Genomic DNA, 12,051 nt, shown 5'->3' on the forward strand with positions numbered 1-12,051 from the left:
CTGCCTCCAGCTGGAGCCAAGCCCTCTGCTTTTTCTGCAGTGTTCATGTGATTGATCAGACCCACACGGGTAATCTCGGATGACCTTCCTGTGGCAAAGTCTGTAACATTAATTACATCCGCAAAGTCCCTTTTGCCCCATCACGTAACGTAGTCCTTTGTTTTTTCATTCCTTCCCTTCCATCATCACCTGGAGAAAAATCCAGGGAAGAGTCAAGAAAAACGGTGGGATGTAGTTCAACGCCTTGCCGAGCTGCTGTAGTGATGGGGGCGTCAGGTCATAGGGCCAGGGATGTGTCTAGCGGCTTTATTCATAATTTCCCAGACTTGGAAGCAAGTAAGCTATCTTTGGGTAGGTGAGTGGGCAAATATATTGCGGTCCCTCCGGACCATGGGCCACTATTAACGATATAAAGAAGTTATTTATGAAGCCATGGAAACACATGGGGAACCTTAAATGCATGCTACCTAAGTGAAAAAAGCCAATCGTAAAACATTCTGGAAAAGGTAAACTATGGAGACAGTAAAAGGAGCAGTGGTTGCAGGGATGGGGGCGGGGGAAAACCGGCAGAGCACAGAGGATTTTTAGGGCAGTGAACCTACTCTGTATGATAGTGTCACGGTGGATATAGGTCGTTATACATCTGCCCAAGCCCAGGGACATACAACATGAAGAGTGAACCTTAAGGACTTTGGGTAATAATGACATGCCAGTGCAGGGTCATCGTTGGGAAAATACGCACCATTCCTTCCGATGCACGATGGTGACAGTGGGGGTGTCGTGCAGGTGCTGGGGCAGGGGACACATGGAAAGTCTCTGGACCTTCCTTTCAATCTTATTTGTAAACCCAAACAAACTGCCCTCCAAAATTAAATATCTTATTTTTATTTATTTACTTTTTATTTATTTTTTGAGAGAGAGAGAGAGAGTGAGTACGCAAGAGCTGGAGAGGAGCAGAGAGAGAATCTTAAGCAGGCTCCATGCTCAGTTCAGCCCAACGAGGGGCTGGATCCCACGAAACCCTGAGATCATGACCTGAGTCGAAATCAATTGTCAGACACTCAACTGAGCCATCTGGGCGCCCCAAGTCTTTTAAAAAAAGAATCAGACATGCGATTCCAGCCACTGTGCTCGGACAATGACACAGCTGCGTGTGGCGCCTGGCATCGAATGGTAAGGATGAACAGCCCCTGGGACACACACACACACACATGGGGGCTTCCCATGGCCACTCCCTCCAGCCCGGCTGGCCGCCCTGAGCAGCCCAGGGAGACCAGAACACCCTGCACTTGAACAAGTCTCTAAATCTGATGCAATTTAAACCGGAAGACTGTGCTCCCTGCCAACAGGGCACGTCTGTGATAACTCTGAGCTAGCCACTAAAGCTGAACTTGAAAACGATCCACAGTCAATGTTGTAAATGGTATTTAGTCGCGGAAATCTAAATAAATCAAAGAAATTAAAAAAAATAAATGTATTCGGGTAAGAACAGTTAACAGGTAACTTCCTCTGTGATTTCTTGCAAACTTTTGAGACATATAGTCTTCTTTAGACTTGGTGGAATATTAGATATATATTAAACTAGACTAAAGATCAATTTATTGGTGCATAACTCACGCAAAATAAACTGGACCCACTTGCAGTGCACAGTGGACACGGAGTTCCCGGGGCTCGCGCTGCGTCTGAGGACTGTGATCAGCAGTCCCGCCGGTAGGCGGGCGGGGAATAAGTGCGCAGGTGCGGTGCGCCCCAGGTGCAGCTCCCAGGTGCTCCGCCCACCGGCCGCGGAGCGCGCCCTCCATTGGCTGCTCCGCCCGAGGACCGAACTCCCATTGGCCGAGGTGGACCCGACTCGCGCCGGGGGCGACGGCAGCTTGGAGCCCTTCGCGTGACCCGGCGAGAGAGGAGTGAGGCTAGCGGCGGCCTAGCGGCTGGTCTTCAGGGACGCGCCGGCCCCGGCCCCCGCCCCCGCCCCACCGCCCTACCGCCCTGGAGCGCCCCGCTCCGATTCAGGGCGGGGCCCAGCCCCGGCCGGGGGGCGTGGTGGGACCCGAGGCGGCTCGCGCAAGCGCAGTAGGCGCGCCCCACAGCCCCCGGCAGCCCTCGCGGCCGCACGCCCCGCCCCGTCCCGCCCCTCCCCGGCGGGGGAGCCTCCCGGCGGCCCCGCCCCCACCCGGGCCCGCGGTGGAGGCGGTGAAGGATGACGTCATCCAGCGGGGCGACGGGCATTGGGCGCCATTTTGAAAAGGGAAAAAAAAAAAATCCCTCCCCGGCGGCCGCGGCGGCGGCGGCGGCGGCGGCGGCCGGGCTGAGGTGCTCGGGAGGCAGCGGCGCGGCGGCCGCCTCCTTCGTGCGCCGCCGCCTCGGCGCCCGCCCGCCCGCCCGCCGGCAGGCCGGCCATGGCAGGTGAGGGGCGCGCGCGGGGCGAGGCGGGGCGGGCGCGGGGCTCCGGGCGGGGGTCCTGGGCGGGGGCGCGGGGCGGGGGCGCGGGGCGGGAGCGGGCCCCTGACGCGCCCGGTGTGTCCGCAGGAGCCGGAGGCGGCGGCTGCCCCGCGGGCGGCAATGACTTGCAGTGGTGCTTCTCGCAGGTCAAGGGGGCCATCGACGAGGACGTGGCGGAAGGTAAGGCCGCGCACCTGGCGCGGGGGCGGGCGCGGCTCCTTGGGGGCAGCCGCGTCCCCCGCCCCGGGGACCCCGTTCTGGCGGGCGCGCCGGGCCGGGGGCGCCGAGGGCACCGCTCGGAGCGCGGAGGTCCGGCCCTCGGACAGGGAGGCGGCCCCGAGGGGTTATGTAAGGAAGCCAAGGTCACAGAGCCTCGCGAGGACTCGGGTCTCCGGCGTGGCGTGTGGGTGCCTCCCGGCGCCGGGGGCTGCGGAGGTGCCTGCGGGAGCCGGGCACGCGGGGCGCGGCGTCGGGGGCCCGCGGGGGTCGCGGCAGCGGCTGGGACGCGGCGCTGGGAGGGTCGGGAGGCCGCCGCTCGGGAGCCACCTGCGCGGGCACTACCTGGGCGAGCCGTGGTGCCTCGTTTTCTTCGTCTTGGAAACCGGTCGGCTGGGCTGCCTGATCCTTACGGTCGTTCTGTAAGGTTCTAGCGTCGTGGGCTCGTCGCCGGTTCCTTTGCTCCGGCGGTGTCCTAAAGCCCCCTGCGTTCTGCGTGGTTGTTTCCTGCATCGAAGCCTGAGATGAGCCGGGGGGCACAGCGCTCGGGTGGCGGGCGGCGGGCCGCGAGCGCTGCACGGCTCCCGCCCCGCCCCCCACCACGCCGCCCGGGCTCTTCCAGTAGGGACGGCCGTTCTTTCCCGGACGTGATGTGTGGGGACTCGGAAACTGGACATCCCAGGTTTACAGGCTTCGTTTTAGGGGACGTCGTGAACCTTTCGTCTGGCGGCAAGGCCTTGTCTTTGCCTGAAATACACCCCCCTTGCCCCAAGCCCCCGGTCGCGTGTGTGCTCGCGCGTGTGCTCACCTGTCCCGATCATGGGCCCCTCCCACGACCCTCTGCTCCTTCTCCCCTCCCTGGTGGTGTGACACCGGGAGATGTGTGGCCACGAGACTGACAGAGTCCAGACTGTTAGGCAAAACTGCACTCGAAGAAATTGGTGAAGATGCGTACGATTTGAGGATGGAAAGTTGGTGGTTTTATGGAACTTAAATAACTCACCGGTTGTGCCTTTTATATTCATTTAAGATATATTTTTATTTTACTTGGGCCAAGTGGGTGACAGTTAAACTTAAAATTTTTAGCAGGAGCAAAGCAAAACTTGTTTGTTTTGGGAGGGGGGAGCCTAATGCCTGTTTTAATTTCTGATTTTCCTTTTCTGAAAAAGTTCTGACAAACGGAATGAGTTTGTCAAATTCTGAGTGAAATGGTGTCTTTTAAGTGTGACGTTACACTTTGAGAATGGTGCCCTTAAAAAAACTTCGCAGAGATAATTTTGCTGGTTGAACGGAATCGGGACTTTTTTGCAGTTTTAAATCCCTACATTAAAATTTGAACGTACCTGGAAGTTTTGCGTGGCAAGTTATCTTTTTCTGGTGAGATTTCTTTGTGGTAATCACTCGGGAATTTTTCAGTCCGCGTAGGTGTTGGGAGCTTTTTCCTGTGACCCACACAAGCTTTGGCCGGGTAATCGGTCAGCGCGAACACTCTTAGAAGTCTCCTTTCTGTCGCAGAGTGGGGACGGTGTCTGTCGAATTGTATTCCTTGCACACAGTCCGTTGGTGTAGGAAATGGCATCGCTTCCAGCTAGTGGTTGTGCAGCGCGAAGAACCGAGCTTGTCGTGTCCGGACTCAACCAGCACGAAGAAGGTGCCGAGAGGAGGTCACTGAGGATGGGTAATTTGCAGGAGGCCGTCGTGCGCGGAGGCTTGGGTTCGAGAACTCCAGGGCGGTAACCTTTATGCGTTGAGATTTGTGGCTCGCGCCGTTTGTCCTGGTCCGGGCTCTACCTGGAAGCGCCTCCGTGACCCTGCACTTGTGCGTCTTTGGTTGAGGTGGATGGAGGCCGGGGCCTCGCCTCAGTTGCGTGAGAAGGTTCGGGGCTAAACACTCGAGTGAGTACGGGGGAGAGAGGCTTTCGTCTTCCGTTTCACTTTTTTCTTTTTTTTTAACGTTTTATTTATTTTTGAGACAGAGAGAGACAGAGCATGAACGGGGCAGGGGCAGAGAGAGAGGGAGACACAGAATCGGAAACAGGCTCCAGGCTCTGAGCCACCAGCCCAGAGCCCGACGTGGGGCTCAAACTCCCGGACCGCGAGATCGTGACCTGGCTGAAGTCGGACGCTTTAACCGACTGAGCCACCCAGGCTTTTTTTAAAGATTATCTTTAGGTAGTCTTCACACCCGCTGAGGGGCTTGAACTCCAAACCGCGGCGAGATCAGGAGTAGCCTGCTGCGCCGAGTAAGCCAGCCGGGCGCCCGTCTTGGTTTTTCAAACTAGTCGTGTGCGGGACTCGAGTCACCACCCCTGAAGAAAGTATCGTACTGTGTAAAATGCAGCGGCTTTTTCTTTTCAAAGCATGGGGTTCTGCTCACGCGCCGGCCGGTCAGCGCGGCGCCTTCCGGGATTTCTCAGCTCCCGGGAGCAGGAGCAGAGCTGGGCTCGAAAGGAAATTGGCAGTTCTCCTGCTGGTGACAGGATGCGGGAGTGACAGTCACTGCTCCTTCCCCTGCAGCAAGCTGACGTCTTGCAGGGAAGCCGTCACCCCCTGCGGTGGAATTCGAGAACTTTAGGCCCAGATGAGCGGGAGCCAAAGAAGTAAAACCCAGGGGGAGTTGCCAGAGGAAGGGAGAAGAGAGATCGTTAGCTTGCGCCTGCAAAGCTCGATGCTCTAGGCAGTGGCTGCTGTGCGGAAGCTGTTGCGTATTTGTCACGTTTCCGCGTGTGGTGTTTGGTCACCATGGCCCAGTCCCTGGGCCCTACAGCCCCTCTTGCACGACCTCACTGGACGGATGCCTTTGGCAGATGTCACGCGACATCACGGTCGTTGGCCGGCCCGTCTCCTCAAGCTCGAAGGCCGGCTGGCCCCACACACGCCCCTCGTGGAGGACCCGGTCTGCGGTGACGACAGCTACCAGACATCGAACGCCGGTCACGCACGTTCCTGAGACTGCGCCGAGCTCCCTGGGTCCGCGAGTCCAGTCTCCACACCGCCCTTGTTCTTCCCGGTTTCGGATGCAGAAGCCAAGGCACGGGGAGGAGGGGGGCACCGACCTCGGTCAGCAGCCACCGTGACCGCAGCCAGGGTTTGAAGCCAGGCCGACTGGCTCCAGAGCCCGCGCACGCTGGGCTGCTTCGGTGACCATTAGTGGCGGTGCCGATGCAGTCCTCGCGTGGGGTGTGGCTGCCAGCCTCGGTAATGCTCCTCCTAGAGCTCGGGGGAGAGCTCTCTGGCAGGAATTGTAGGGAATTGCTTCTGAAAGCAAATGAAAACGAGATGCCTTTAAAGGAAGCGCCTGTCAAAATGTCGGAAGCTCAGTAACCTGGGTTAAAAAACGGCCATTAAAGAATAGATGTCACAGAGATGGTACGCTGGTCAGTGACTGAAGCACCTGCGCACCCAGCCCACGATGTGGTCATTTTGCCTGCCAGGTCACCTCGACGGGATTGGAGCTGCCTTCTTGCAGGGAAGGTTTGGGTCTTGCTGCCTTTGCCTGTTGCTTTTCTAGACAGACGGGGGGGAGGGCTGGAGGGGGGCTTTGTGATGAACTGTTATCTGGTGTTATGTGTAGCTTTTTTCATCATGGGTGACTTTACAGGTTTTCTTAACATTTATTTTTTGAGAGACAGAGCGTGAGCAGGGGAGGGGCAGAGAGAGGAGGAGACACAGAACCCGAAGCAGGCTCCAGGCTCCGAGCCGTCAGCACAGAGCCCGACGCGGGGCTCGAACTCACGGACCGCGAGATCATGACCTGAGCCGAAGTCGGGCGCTTAACTCACTGAGCCACCCAGTGCCCCTCACGTGTCTTGCCTTTTTACTTGATGATTTTGTTTTAATCCATGATCTGGTCTGTGGTCTTGAGTTGGATGTTAATCTTTTTCTGAAAAAATAATATTAAAAAATACTAAAAGGTTTATCTTTAACTCAAGTCTAGGTAGTTACATAAATCTTGTGGGTATTTGGGTGGTGTGGTAGGGCCTTTCTAAAGGTGTTTATGTAGATATATTGTGAGAGAGAAAGAAACCTTTAAGTTGGGGAAGGGAAACAAAAATTAAGGGCACTAGGACATCAGTATAAGATGTTAGTGTGTTTTGTTGAATATAAGATACATCTGATTTCAAAGATGTTAACTTGTGGTAAACTGCTCCCTGGAATCAGTGAAATCCAGTATTTGTGAATGCACAACGTTTCGGTTATATTCATTATTTTTAGAGTATTGTGGGTTTTGTTTTTCCTATGTGCAGGAAATGAGCATTAAGTATATCTATGTCATTGAGAAAGGCCTTTAGGAAAGCATCTTCTGGGGGAAAGCCATCAAACAAGAAAACGATCTAGTAGCATTCTTGCTGTTTAATTTAGTAGAGAGCTTCATGGGGAGATTCTGCTATTAGGAAATCAGATATGTGTGGTTTTCTTAAAATTAAGGCATTTAATATGTTTATGAGTACAGCTACGTTGTAATGCTTCTTAAATCAGGCCGCATGTTCAGGAAGCTGGACTGATCTTAGTTATAATTAGATGTAAGTATATAAGATTTACAGGGATATGAAATCATACGCCTCGATTTTTTTATTCCTTGATTTTAAAAGTCTTGTTTTGATGAGTTCTGGGTTTAGCTCACGTCTGCCATTTGTCGGGTGTGAAGGCACTTTCTGAACCTCAGCTTCCTTATCTAGAAATTACAGGAGAAGGTTTTTGTCAAAGTCAAACGGTGTGCAGTGCTTTTGTTACCTGTAAAGTGTTCCTTGAATGTTAAGTACGACTGTTAATTAACTCTCATTTATTTTAAGGTCTTTGGGTTGGTTGTAGCTAAATTTAGACATAAAATAATAGCAGTTTCTTGTTTTTTCCTGACCTCTCCCCCATCTGTTCATTCACCCTGGATCCCTTCGGTTGGGTCTAACCTGGGTTTTTCCATTATTATTCAGTCCTCCTTTCTTGATCGTATTTTTTTTTAAGTTTATTTATTTATTTTGAGAGAGAGAGCACAGGCAGGGGAGGGGCAGAGAGAGGGGGATATAGGATCTGAAGCAGGCTCTGTGCTGACAGCAGAGAGCCTGACGTGGGGCTCGAAGTCACGAACCGCAAGATCATGATCTGAGACGAAGTCAGATGCTTAACCGACTGAGCCACCCAGGCATATTTCTTGTTTATATTCTGTGTCCCTTGCTGAGGTTTCTTGCCCAACTTAGGATATGCTTTCTGTTTCCTGTCTACCTTCACACCCTACCAATCCTTACCACATTCCACTTTCTTTATGAATCACAGCTCAACCACTTTTTTTTTTGTAGAATTTATTTTTTATTTAGTGAGAGAGAACGAGCATGAGCAGGGGAGGGGCAGAGAGAGAGGGAGAGAGAGAATCCCAAGCTGGCTCTGCACTGTCAGTGCAGACCCCAACATGGGGCTCGAACTCACAAACTGCGAGAACATGACCTGAGCTGAAATCAAGAGTCAGAGACGCTTAAGTGACTGAGCCGTCCAGGTGCCCACCTGCTCAGCCACCCTGACACCTGGTATTCTGTCTTAGGATGTGACCTTTCTTCTTACTTAGCATATAGTGGTGTTTGGCATTTAGCAGTGTCCTCTTGTTCTCCGGTTTTATCATGTGTTGGGCTTGCCTCTCCAACTTGTGACTCGGTATGGAAAGGCATTGGTACAAATCCCTTTTCAGCCCTCCTACTAGCTTTGTGTTAACTTGACTGGTTACTTACCTTCTTTCTGGCTTTTCATCTGTAAAACAGAGGTAGTATACCCTGTGGGCATTACAATTTGTTAGGAAGATTCCACATAAATGCGGGGAAAGCTCTGGCAAACAAGCACACAGTAACTAATAACTGTGGAAACGTTCTCTTACGAGACACTCTGCAAAGGAGAGTAAGTTGCTCCATATTGCCCCAGGGAGCCCATGTAAGAAGGGGAAGGGTGTTGGAGGGCTGGCTTTGGGCTGTCTTCATCTGACACTTGACCAGTGCCCCGGAGGGCTGCTTCTGCTGCTGGATATTGGAGTAGAGAAACCCACTTCCTACCTCGAGAAGCCCTGTGTTGAGACAGACTAGCCCTCACACCATCCCGAGAGCAGAGCCGGGACGGGGATGGGGACGTGCCGGAAGTGCCCAGTGCTCCTTGGGTGGGGAGTGACGGGGAAGAAGTCGGGGGGGGGGGGGGGGGGGGGGAGGGCGGGAAGGCGGTGGAGAGGAGATTGGAGAGAGCCTGGTGCATTCTGGGAAACCTGAGCGCTTGTCCAGGGGCTGAATGGGAGGGCCAAAGAGTGCTGGATAGCAGCCTCAAGCACCGTGCTGAGAACTTGGAATTGTATTTTGAAGTGATCGTGATCACAAGCCTTTAAGACTGTAAGCTGAAGAGTGACATCAGCTTTACCTTTTTTAGGAAGGTCACTCTGGCCTTGGGAGAATGGTTGGTGATGGGGTAAGAACAGAGGCCAGTAGGAAGTTGCTGCGATAATAAAGGCTGGAAACGCGGGCTTACTCTAAATCAGAGGTCTGCAAATTTGTTTTTTGCAAAGGGCCAAAAAGTAAATATTTTGGACTTTGCAGGCCCGTCTGCTCCTGCTGCAACCACTGAGCCCAGTCTGTCTGTCTGTGTAGCTGGAAAGTAACTGCAGACCCCACAGAACAAGGGGGTAAGGCGGTGGGCCAACATCTCTGTTAAAGCAGTGGAGGCTGGACTTCATGTGAACCTCAGGTTGTAGTTTGTCAGCCTCTGTGCTAACATCAGTGGTCCTCAGTCTTTGGTCCCAGGGAGATCAGAGAGCTTTTCTTTGTGTGGGTTTATGTGTCCGTACTTACCAAATTTGAATTAAAACAGAAGAACTTAAAATACTTATGTCACTTTAAAATGATAATGATCTATTACACGTGAGCATAACATTTTTAATGAAAAACAACTTTCTTAAAAGAAACAAGATTTAGTGAGAAGAGTGGCATCTAAGTATAGGGGTTAAAACAGGACTGCTGGATTTTTCAGATTCTCTGCTTCTGTGTTCAATCTGTTGAAATTGTTTTATGGAAATACAGGAAGAAAATTTGGCCTCACACTTGTAATTAGAAAAGGAAAGAATGACTTAACAGCCTTTCCATGTAATTCTGGGTATTCTCTAATACTGTGGCAGAACTGGACACGTGATGATTTCTTCAAGTTCAGTGGTGCTTTGGAACCTGAAACCGTATCATTGAACTTGTATTTCCTATTACATTAAAATCCCTTACTCCTACCTTGTACTTTGAATGGCTCTCTCACTCCGCGTGTGATTTGGGAACATCATGTCTTGGTCGTTTGGACCAGTTATACCAAATACTGGTACGCTGGGTTATTCAGACCTTCAAAATGTCAATACATTTCATTATAAAAGATCAAAGAAAATCACATTTGTTAATGTCACAACTGATCTCCTTAGAAAAGTCTTGAAGTGGGAAGCTGTCACAGTAATAGTAATAGGTATGTCTTCCAAAATTCAAATTCCCTCTTGAAAATATGAATATTAACATTGGCAGCAAATGCTGTCGGTTGTTCTCTGTGAAATGAGAGGCTCCCTTTGTTCATTTTCAGGAGACTTTTCTGAAAAACCATAGTTGGTGAGTTGTTCTTTCAGATAATAACGGCGTTCCGTCAAATAAGTGCCTAGTTCGGCCTGCAACACAGCCAACCATGCATGTGCTTCTTGAGACGGTCACTGTGCTTGGAGATGCAGCAGACGTGATTTTTGCGTAGTGCCCACTTCACCACAGAGAATAGCGAAAGGACTCCTACCAGAGGGTTGGGATTGGGTAAAATTAGTTTGATCAAGGTTGTTCCCAACCTAGCGGGACTAGCTTGCTGGCTCTCACGTGCGTGTGTGAGCCGAGCGGCTCTGTCCGTACAGCGCGGCACCGCAGCCGTGATGCACATGGAGGCACCGACAGTTTCAATCACCGTGGCTTTGGTTCATCCACGCAGATGTCGGCGTGCTGTTACGAAAACAGTTCTGTGCTCGGAGACCCCTGGGATCCACAGGCCACGCCTTGAGAACTGCTGCTTTAAAGTAAGGTGTTAGCAGCAGGAATGGCGGGGCACGTGTCGAGAACTGCCCTTGCTCATCTTCACTGGATTTTATTGTTTTGGGCTCAAAATGCAAAAGCAGAACATTCGTTTTTTAAAGAAAATCAAATGATACGGATGTGTAAAGAGTAAAAGTGAAGTTTCCTCCTACTCTGCACCGCTGTCCAGGAATCCTCCCCAGAGGTAACTACCTTTAACAGTGTGTGTGTGTTTAGACCATTTCCAATGCCTTTATCTGTTATTTTCTACTTTAAAACTTAGTTTACGTATAGGCAGTTTTTCGTTTTGTACAAAATGCGGATCCTGTCATAAATACTGTTTTGCAGTTTTTTGGCCGTCACTAGTGTGCAATTTAAGGTCTTACGCTGACCCAGCTCGTGCTGAGCCGTGTATGTGCTTGAGCTCATTTGACCCTTGCAGCAGCCCCTTGAGATCTAAGTGCTACTGTTGCCTTTGTTTTATAAATGAGAAAATTGACTCTCAGGGAAGTTGGTTCGCTTTGCCCCAGGTCCCAGAGCTAGTGGGTGCTAGAGTCAGGATTCAGAGCCCATACTCAGTATTTTTAACCATGCCACCTTGCTGTATAGCTCTGTTTGGTCCCTTCTGATGACTGCACACCATCTCGTCACACAGATTCTCTTGTTTATTGAACTAGTCTCATTGGTGGTCTCCGTGTTCGCTGTTTAGTACTAAACATGCGAGAGCACATTGTCTGGGCCCCCACCTGCCTGGGCGAGCATTTCCATGGCTGGATTCCTAGGAACGGGCACACTGGGGAAGGCTCCTTGTTTACGTTTTGAGGCCGCCAAAGTACTCTCCGAAAGATGCCATCTTATACCTCCCCCCAGACTTCTCCTTCCTCCTTTCATGCTGAGAACATCAGTCTTTTTAATGTCAGCTATTTTTTAAAAACTGTGTTTTAGAGAGTGCGTATGCATATGTGAGCGGGAGAGAGGGAGACAGAGAAAGAGAAGCTCAGGCAGGCTCCGTGCCCGGTGCGAGCCCGAAGCTCGACCCAACCCCATAACCATGACATCGTGACCTGAGCCAAAATCAAGAGTCGGATACTGAACCAAATGAGCCACCCAGGCGTCCCTGATGTTAGCTATTTTAATGGCAAATCTAATTTGCATCTCCTTACCAGTTATGCAATTAAGATTTTTTTTAAATGTTTTATTTTTGAGAGCATGAGTTGGTGGGGGGGGGGGGAGCAGAAGATCCAGAGAGGGCTCTGAGCTGACAATAGCGAGACTAGAACTTACGAACTGTGAGATGACCTGAGCCAAAGCCACCCAGGCAGTTGAGATTTAGGTTGGGTTTAGGGTTAGGGTT

The 12,051-nt window shown here is 51.7% G+C and overlaps 1 protein-coding gene across 1 annotated transcript in view; it reads left to right on the top strand.

Moving 5' to 3' along the window:
• Positions 1-2,366: 2,366 nt before the first annotated feature.
• The window catches only part of PPP2R2D (protein phosphatase 2 regulatory subunit Bdelta), a 50,805-nt gene continuing 41,120 nt past the window's right edge, over positions 2,367-12,051 (top strand). Inside the window, exons 1-2 of the mRNA XM_047073633.1 lie at positions 2,367-2,406; positions 2,530-2,622. Coding sequence (XP_046929589.1) covers positions 2,400-2,406; positions 2,530-2,622 — 100 coding nt within the window. The 5' untranslated portion in view covers positions 2,367-2,399. The remainder of the gene's footprint in view (positions 2,407-2,529; positions 2,623-12,051) is intronic.

The sequence above is a fragment of the Lynx rufus genome, unplaced genomic scaffold (assembly GCF_022079265.1).
Source record: "Lynx rufus isolate CCGP_SWC_20201006 ecotype Redwood Valley unplaced genomic scaffold, mLynRuf1.p SCAF_11, whole genome shotgun sequence".
NCBI classification, from domain to species: domain Eukaryota; kingdom Metazoa; phylum Chordata; class Mammalia; order Carnivora; family Felidae; genus Lynx; species Lynx rufus.